We start from the raw sequence: 10,075 nt of genomic DNA on the forward strand, positions 1-10,075 counted from the left end.
GAAGGAAGTACTGATATAGGTTCCATCACCTCAGAATGCCGAGGTAATAGAACCTAGGGGCAGTTATGGGGATATATTTTCTGAGTCCCAACACGTGACCAAGGTGACGCCGACGTGTCAGCCGAGGTGCCACGTGTCCAAGTTATGACGCCGAGGTGATCTCGGTTAGGCCGAGGTTATCTCCGAAGATATCGAAATCCGAGATTAGCGGATAAGGCACAAGAGTCCTAGAATGAGGAAGGACTTTAGCATGGATAAGGATAACACTCTTAGGGAGTTTATCTTTATCTCTTGGAGAGTTCAGAATAAGCACTGAGTAGAAGTCCATTGAAGCTAGGCTTCTATGGGGATTAGGATTGAGTTAACTATAAAAGAAAGGCACCCACAATGGGTCTAAGGTACGCAATTTATACTCAGAACAGTGAGTTTAGCAATTGATTATCTTTGAGAGATATACTGACTTGATCGTCGGAGTGCCCCCGGGTGGACGAACCACCGCCGGAATCTTCTCTTTCTGTTGCACGTCAACCAGGTGTCATCTATTCTGCCAGTACTCTTCAGCTGAATACTAAGTTGGCAGTGTGATCGGAAACTCACTCTCACAAATATTCTACTTTAGGAGTCATAAAATATGAATGATTCGGATTACCAAAGTTGGTCAAAAAATGAGCCTACTAAGTCCAAATACTCTCAAGTTCAAATGACTAATTTAAAAAAAACCAAACCTATATGAAAAACATTACAAAATAAATAATTTTTTTCCCCTTCAAACTATTACAAAATAAATAATTTAAATTATTAAAATGAGATTTATAATGAGCCCAACCCACTCCAATCATATCATTCAATCTATATTGAAAATATGCCCAGCCATATCATTTAATCTAAACTGAAAATAAGTATATATTAGATGTAAAGAATTGGTTTGAACTTTTTAAATCTTATTTTATTAAGCCTTGATGTTATAAAGAATTAGTTTGAACTTTTTAAATATTTTAATGGCTTGAACATTGTCATCTTCTATCCCACAATTATTCTGCCAACTTTAGATTCCAAACTTGTATTGGCTTGTAGAAATGAATTTTAAAACCAAAATAATAATAATAATAATAATAATAATAATAATCTCAGAAAAAAATTATAATAACATAAATGGTTTGGCTCTTGTTCACAATGGGATTGGAGGGTGCCATTGGCCCATGGTGGGCTATGCTCAGGATTCATATTGATAATTCAAATTATTCAATATGTACGGTCCATTGAATATATTATATTTTGTAAAAAGTTATATTGATCGGATATTAATAATCATTTGATCAAATTATACTTGTGCCAACGACAAATATTAAAAATAAACTATTGACACAAATGTGATTTTATCAAGCAACAATGGATATCCAATTAATATAATTTTTGATAAAAATAATATACTCAACAAGTCCTATACATTAAGCATTCGTTTGGGATGTGGGTTGACTTTTTAATTTTTTTGCTATATTAGCCTGAGACTAAAAAGTCTTGTTTGTGATAGACTTTTTGACTTTTTTGACTTTTATGAGAGAAAAAATGAAATAATAATGATTTAGATGTGATGTTTTATTTTATTAGACTAAAATTATTTTTTTTTTTTTGTAATTATTTTAACCCAAACTCTATACACCAAACAAAACCTAAACAGTTTAAACCATCGATCTATGCCCACCATGGGCCAACAAGACAGTCCAATTCACAAATGGAGTAGAGAGGAAGCTTTTACCTAAATTGAAAGCTCTCTATTCTAGAAGTACAAATTTTTTTAGGAGAGAATTTATATTCAAACACTTCAAAAAGTTGAGTAATATATTGCATAATCATTAAACAAAAAAATATTTAACAAACTTCTTAATTACAATGACAAGTTATTAGTTGGTCCAAAGATAACGCTATGTGATACTTTATATATATTGTGATTAGTGGAGGATGTCGAATCTATAATTTTATATTAGATGATTAAGGAATATGAAAAAATGTGGTGGTTTGAGATTGACAATGAACATAATCACGTAGTGACCTCTGAACCAACTATAATAATTTTTCAATTGCAACAACTCCAAGGTTATTCACACATATAAAGGTTCAAATTTAAGATTACAAAATATCTGAGAGCTTGCATTCATTGCTCGAGCATACTTTCGAGTTTGTAGCCTCTAGACCTCTAGAGCAGATTGCTTTTCTTTGATATCTTGGTGAGGTTGTTATCCCACATGGAGTTATTTGTTACATCAAGGAGCTTGCTACCATCTAAACATCTTAGAGTTACTCATCGGTGGATTCCGAATATTGAGCTTGAATGCTTTGAAGGAGTTCAAAGCTGCTCATCATTGTAGATTCAACTTAGGTGTTGTGGATTCAACACCAGGCTATTCAATTCCAAGACGAAGGCGTGGATGAAAAGTCACAGGAGGTGGAAGACATTCCTAGAGTGAATTAGGTAATTGTTTGGACCTTTGTGTAATTTCATTATCTTCATAATGCATTGTTTAATGGCCGATGACCTGTGATTTTTTTTTATCACAATTGGAGGTACTTCAATTATGATTTTTTCCACGTTAATCTCGTATCAATTTATCAATTGTGAAATTACAAGCTAAATCACTTTCGTACATGCTAGTTGATTTATATGGTTAGTTTTGTGCATTTGGGATTTGTCACAATTAAATCTATTATGAATCACAAATTACTTAAAAAAAAATATTTTTTGGGGATCTATAATTTATCTTTGTTAATTTTATTGATACTCACATTTTTGATAATGTGTGATTGAATTTATTTAAAAAATCTTCCAATTTATATATATAATTCTTTAATTTATAATTATGTTAGAATATTTATTTAAAAAATGTAATGTGTGATTGAATTTAATTATAAATTATTTTATTTTTAAAAAAAATATAATTCGATGAATGAACTTGAAATTTATAATAATTTTTTGAATTAAGTTTGAACAAAGATAAATACCTGATATTAAGGCCGAGTCAAACAAACACAAAGATATTTAAGGGTTGTTTGGGATGATGTAAATAAGTGTACATTTTGATTTTTTTTTTTTTATGAAATATGCGTTGAATTTGAAGTGATGTAGTAGAGAGGTAATGTGATTTAAATAAAATAATATGAGTTAAATAAAATAGTAATTTTTTGACTTTTTAAATTTATTTTTTTAGATTATGCCAAACCTAACCTTATTATTATATAGTGGCGATTCGGTCTGAACCCGCCCGGCCCGACCAATGTCACCCCTACCTAGGTGAAATCGAAGAAAAATAGACATTGGGATGGCCGTCGTAGTAGCAGTAGTTCAACTACTCAATTATAAAGTGTGTGCGCGCCCTCTCGAAAAGGGTATAGAGAGAGAGAGAGAGAGAGAGCGAGAGTGGAGGAATGGGGTGGGCAATCGCTTTGCATGGCGGCGCCGGCGACATCCCGGTGACTCTGCCACCGGAACGGCGTGTGCCGCGGGAGGCCACCCTCCGCCGTTGCCTAGATATCGGCGTCGCTGCTCTCCAATCCAAACGCTCCCCTTTGGATGTCGTCGAACTTGTGGTAACTCTCTCTCTCTCTCTGTTGATCGCTCGTCGTATTGTTATTTAGATTCATCAATCTGATCACGCCGTTGAAATTTTATTAAGCATTTGATTTTATACAAACAATTAGATCCAATAGTTGTGTGTGCGTCTATGATTTTATCACTTTCAATTTGTTTTGTTTTACTTACTTTTTCAGTTATGATTCGTAGAAATCTAGCTGATGAAATGAGTTTGTTTACTTAAGTGTGAAACTGAGGAAAGTACCATACTATAATCCTCGTGACTTGTACGGAAAACCCATTATGCCATTCCTGTCCAATAAAGAATACAAGGAAGAAAAGGCAATCCCTTCTCTGTGATTTGAGCGCAAATTTATAGCACTTTTTTTTTTCTCCATTTTTTAAAAATATTATTTTAGGTTAAATTACACCGACCTCAATTGAGTTTTAGAGGGAGTAAGTTTTATAGTTTTGACATAATTATATTGAGGGCCCGTAGAATTTTAATTCATATAACACTTAATTCTATTTTTATCAATAATTTGTTTTTTATATAGATGAAAAAAATGATATTGTCATCTCTTTTACAGTCAATGTACACTTTATGATATCTATTTTAATATTTTCTCACTATTTGCATTGGTTTTAGTCTACTTAATCTTGTTATAAAAGAGTTCAGTGTAATTAATCAAAACTCTGTGGAGGCTTAATTGTATTTTTTTCAAACCAGGGAGGTCACTATAATTTACCCTTTATTTTTTTATACCTTGGAAAGTAATCTTGGTAGACGAATAGGATGTTGAAAAACTAAAAACAATTCTTTTTCCTTGGAGTTTGTTTTGACAAGTGGGTTTCCTACCCAACCAGACATGTGTCCCGGTACACCAAGTGACCATGTGCCCTCCCTTGGGTTTTTTTGATTTTTTTTTACCATGTTTCTTGTTTTTTGGACCCTATACGTATTTAGCCCTTGCTATTGGGCGGACACAACGAACATGATATTCGCAGAAGACAAGGTAATTACTCTTGAGTGATGGGCTATGCCTTTTTCCTGTCGTGGTGATGGCCTATGGTCTTCCTCACACCATACAAGCAAACTTGGTTTCAGATTAATATAGAGGGGGTTTGTGCTCACTTATAATAACAATGGAAGAATAGAAAAGGCATTAATGTACTACGATAGGATATGGAAAAAATATATATTTATTGTGGAGGCTAAGATCTTTTTGAATCCTTTTCTTTTCTGTATCATGGTATCATAATTAACTGTGTTAAAGTGTGTCAGACAAACATGCATCATGCCTTTTTCCTGTTGTGGTGATGGCCTATGGTCTTCCTCACACCATGCAATGAAACTTGGTTTCAGATTAATATAGAGGGATCGTTCAAAAAAAAAAAAGGAAAAAAAAAAAAAGATTAATATAGAGGGGGTTTGTGCTCACTTATAATAACAATGGAAGAATAGAAAAAGCACTAATAAACTACAACAGGATATGGAAAAAATATATTTATTGTGGAGGCTAGGATCTTTTTGAACCCTTTTCTTTTCTCTGTCATGGTATCATAATTAACTGTGTTAAAGTGTGTCAGACAACCATGCATCATGTTGCATCTTACTCTTCCTTTATGGTGAATTGTATTCAACTTGTAGACACACAAAATTGGGAAGTATAATGGAATGCTAATTTGTAGGTCAGGCAAGAGCTTTTTTTTTTTCTTTTCATTCTATATGGATGATTTGAGAATGATGTTCCTGGTTTGTCTTCAATAAAATATTTTACTGAATCTGGATTGTGCAGGTGCGTGAACTAGAAAATTGTCCACACTTCAATGCTGGTAGGGGGTCTGTCCTAACTAGTGATGGCACAGTTGAAATGGAGGCTTGCATCATGGATGGTAAAACAAAGAAATGTGGCGCTGTTTCTGGTCTCACCACTGTTGTTAATCCCATATCTCTATCTAGGCTGGTTATGGAAAAAACTCCTCATATATATCTTGCATTTGATGGTGCTGAGGCATTTGCAAGGGAACAAGTGAGTGAAGATTATATGTACATGGCTGCTGTCTTGTTTTGTTTTATTTTATTTTCTTGTTTCTTTATTTGTTACTTAAGTTCACAGTGCTGAAGACTCCTATTCATGTAAGTTTAATCAACTCAGTGACATCATCTCAATTGTTCAGGATATGAAATAGATTAATGTTTTAGCAGTTAATAGATCTTCCTCCTGTTGTGATTTTATTAGTCTAGGAATTTTTTAATGCATTTGATTGAGAGCCTAGGGTTCCAATCTTCCAATCCAAAATCCACTCTTCTAAGTTCCATAGCAATGGATATACAGATTGGGTGAAGCAATCTGCTGGCGTTATGTCAGCACCTCATTCTTGGTCCTGATTCGAAGTTTCAGTATTTAGAATGTCAAAATGCTGCCAAATAGCATTTCATTTTCCTTTTTATTTTTTCTCTTTAAATCCAGAATGAACCTTTCTGATTCATCTCTCTCTCTGTCTCTCTCTCTCTCTCTAAATAAGAGGTAGTTTATGAGTCTACAATGATAGATATATTCAAGTGTTTATGTCTGTCTCCTACTTTTGAGAGTAGTTTTTGTCACTCTAAAAAATTAAGGTTTTAGATACCAAAATTTAGGGACCAAATTATTTTATAGGGACCAAATATTTTTGTTGCGAAAAGTGTCATTATAGCTTTAGTAACAAAAATTGGACATTAGTGATGAATTTTTATCTTTTCGAGACCAAATTTTTTGTCTCAAAAAATAAACCATTTTGAGACTAAATTATTTTGTCCCTAAAAGTCTATTTATTAGTGACATTTTTAAAATTTTGTTGCTAAAAGCCTTTTTTTTGACTTTTCGGGACGACCTTTTAGCGACTATCCTCATAACCATGGAAATTAGTCCTTAAGGCCAAGTTTGTCATCTCCCCAAAAAGACAAAAAGTTACTCAAAAGTCTATTTATTAGTGACATTTTCAAAATTTTGTTGCTAAAAGCCTTTTTTTGACTTTTCGAGACGACCTTTTAGCGACTATCCTCATAACCATGGAAATTAGTATAAATGTCTTTTGTAACAAAATTTTTACTTTTAGAGACTAAAATATTTGATATCTAAAACTCTTATATGTTGTAGTGTGTGTATGTGTCACACATTAGCTCAGTCAAGGATTGGAACTGGCAGTTTGATCAACTTGATGTTTCTTTCTGGAACCCATCTACCTCCACTGGGCTAGTTCAGTTGTGCATTCATTTGATGCTGAGAGGAAAGTGACAGAATCGATCTTTAATGGCGTGTCCTCAATTGTGTCTGACCTGGGTTTCCCAACCCAACGCAAGTTACCCAACCTAATCTGAACAAAGTTGCTCTGATATTTTTGAGCGAAATAGTGCCACTTCTAATCAAGATACAATTTATTACATGTTCATATTGGAAGCTTGCTTGGAGTAAATGACATTTTTCTGAAGATTTTAACAAAGGAAAACAAAAAGAAAAGAAGAAAAAACCCCTCTTTGATATTTGGTATTTTTTAAGGAACTGTGTCTATATTTTTAATTTCCAATTGTAAATTGTTGTCTCTGGTTCTGTTATTATTCCTGGTGTTATTAGTTTCTTCTCTAGTGCTTCTTCTTCTTTGTATATATATATATATTGATTTGGTTTCCATTTTTTTATGTATGCTAATATTTTTTGTTTATTTGTTTAGGGGGTTGAAACTTTGGATAGAAGCCATTTCATTACTGCAGAAAATATTGAGAGGTTAAAACAAGCAAAAGAAGCCAACAGAGTTCAGGTATGCTTATTATATTACTTATCATAAAGTCTAGAATTATAACCGTAGAAGAACAGATTTTTGCTTTCTACATTACAGTACCTAGATCATTCAGGTTTTTAAATCATCTCGGCAGGTAGAACTTTTTCAAGCATGCTTGATTATTGGATGAAATCATTCTAGTCTGACCTTGGATTTATGTAATATCTAGAGGATAAGGTCAACAAATTATTCCATCTTTTCTAGTTTCTTGCTGAACCTTTCTGATTCACTCCAAAGGCCATTTTCCTTCGTACCAAAAGAGCTTCATAATACTTACCGAAGGAAAAAAGGGCTTTAGGACTGTTGTAGAGCTCACAATTCATGTTAAACTTTCAGGCCTGTTTGTTTATTCAACCAATATAAACATCATCATTTCAGCTTGACCTCGCATGCACATGATATTTCTTACATCTTCCAAACATTCTGGTCAGCTGAGAATAAAGCTTCCCATTCACTTTGGAACTGCTTTCACAGGAAGCACTCATTTAGACATCCACTTAAGCTCTTCATATTCTTTTCTGCAACATTTGCTTTTGGAGATCATACATAAATAAATCAATGAGAACTGGAATAAGGTTTGGTATTAATATTGCAGTGTGGTAGGATAGGATCTACAATATGACTAGGGCTCGAGTTAGGATCTTTTATTTTCTATTTTTCCTTGGGCAAGGGTGATTAAATTTTTTTAGTGGGGAAATAGTGAAGCATGCGTCATTTTGGTGTTTAGGGTCCCCCCTCCCCCAATTCCTTTCTTTTTTTTCTGTTAGTATATTATGAAATATGGTACAATGGAAATTACCTTCTTTGGTTGTCTTGTAGTTATGAGCATGTCACCAAATGCATGATCAGTTCGCCTTTTTATCAACAAATGGGAATGAAAAAAGTTCATAAATTTTGAATGCACTAGATTTCTACTAATTTTTAGGGATTTAACTATGTTAAGTAAATAAACAATATTCCTGTCTGCTCTGATCTCTTAATGTATCGGGGCCTTTCCCTCTTCTTGTCAACTCAAAACTTTTTAGTGTAGTAGGTTTCAAATCTTTGTTTCTCGTTATGCTTTCCAAGAAAATCAATATAATAAACATGAAAATATTTAGTGTTCTAGAACATACATGTAGTGCTTCTCTTATAATTTGGCAAGAAAGTCACTTCAACGGACAAATTGGAATATTTTTTCCCTCCGGATTCTTCTTGCTTGAATCTTTAAAAATTGACAGAAATACATGATTATTTGTATTTGCTAGAAAAATTGTACCTATAAAGTACTCAGAACTTCATTAACTACGTTTGTGCATGCTAAAACCTATTTTCCTCAGAACGAACCTTTTAGCTTTGCTTGGATCTTGGATGATGGAGTTTTATGGAGGGAAAAAGTAAGAGAAGTGAGAAGTGAGAAGTGAATGAAATAAAAGCTATTTTTCTTCATCTCCTCACAAATCCCTTCATTTTCTATTCTTTCCACAAATCTCTTCACAATTCCAAGATCCAAACATGACATTGAAGTCATTCAATCATGCAAACTAGATAATGACTGTGTTATAAATTCTGTAGCTAGATTATACACTGCCCACCCCAAAAGAACAAGCAAAAGAAACCATTGTTGCTGAAGGGGATAGCCAAATTGGGACAGTTGGATGTGTGGCTGTCGACAACAATGGAAATTTAGCCACTGCAACTTCTACTGGCGGACTTGTCAACAAGATGGTGGGAAGGATTGGTGACACGCCCATTATTGGTGCAGGGACGTATGCCAATAGCTTGTGTGCGGTCTCTGCCACTGGAAAAGGCGAGGCCATAATGCGAGCTACCGTAGCACGAGATGTGGCAGCTCTTATGGAGTACAAAGGGCTTTCTCTCAAGGAAGCAACAGCTTATGTAATTGAAGAGTGTGCACCTAAAGGCACTGCTGGCTTGGTTGCTGTGTCTGCTAAAGGAGAAGTCACGATGCAGTTTAATACAAAGGGTATGTTTAGAGCTTGTGCTACGGAAGATGGGTATTCTGAAATGGGAATATGGCCATCTGTGTGAAGTTTAATTATTAGGGTTTGGTAGTTTAATCATCGTCTTTGGTCTTAATAATAACAACATTGTTAATTTATAGGGTTTGGTATTAAAGTTCCATTTGAGGGAAAGATGACATACGTTTCTGTTATGTCAAGTACTACTTTTGGTCTCTGATTTGATGGTTGTATTGTTAAGTCTTTTGTGGCAATTCAAGTTTCCTTCTATTGTTAGGTCTCAACTTTGTCAATATTGGTCTCTGATTTGATGGTTGTGCATGCTAAAAATCAGTCTTTCGGGACAATTCAACTTTACTTCTATAATTAGGTCTCGACGTCTTCATTTCTATCTTCCTGTTACATATAGGACCTGGTCTTTTGATTCCTATTCGTTATCATGATGTTCCATGTTCAAATAGCGGAGATTCATGACGGAGTATTGTGCTATTTACCAGTAAATGGTATTGTTGGATTAATCTATAACCAAGAAAAATTGGTCTATTTTCATTTGGGCTTCTAATGTTAGAGCTCTTGCCTATCAGAATTCGTCGATTCACTCTACTTGGGCTCAATTTGAATAGTGTTTGGAAGGGGAAATGGAAAAATAAAAAAATTTGAAAAGCTTCTGGCTAAGAAATACCAAGTAGGCAAATGTTAAATAAGTGCTTTTGAGGGTACTGATTAC

The 10,075-nt window shown here is 34.0% G+C and overlaps 1 protein-coding gene across 1 annotated transcript; it reads left to right on the forward strand.

The window, feature by feature from the left end:
- Positions 1–3,257: 3,257 nt before the first annotated feature.
- On the forward strand, positions 3,258–9,632 carry ASPGA1 (N-terminal nucleophile aminohydrolases (Ntn hydrolases) superfamily protein). The gene is made up of 4 exons (XM_028241033.2): positions 3,258–3,582; positions 5,365–5,598; positions 7,280–7,366; positions 8,942–9,632. Exons 1-4 carry the CDS (start codon positions 3,421–3,423, stop codon positions 9,416–9,418), a joined length of 960 nt encoding a protein of 319 aa, XP_028096834.2. The 5' UTR covers positions 3,258–3,420; the 3' UTR covers positions 9,419–9,632.
- Positions 9,633–10,075: the final 443 nt, after the last annotated feature.

This window comes from Camellia sinensis, chromosome 15 (genome assembly GCF_055761805.1).
Source record: "Camellia sinensis isolate YWXY chromosome 15, ASM5576180v1, whole genome shotgun sequence".
NCBI lineage: Eukaryota > Viridiplantae > Streptophyta > Magnoliopsida > Ericales > Theaceae > Camellia > Camellia sinensis.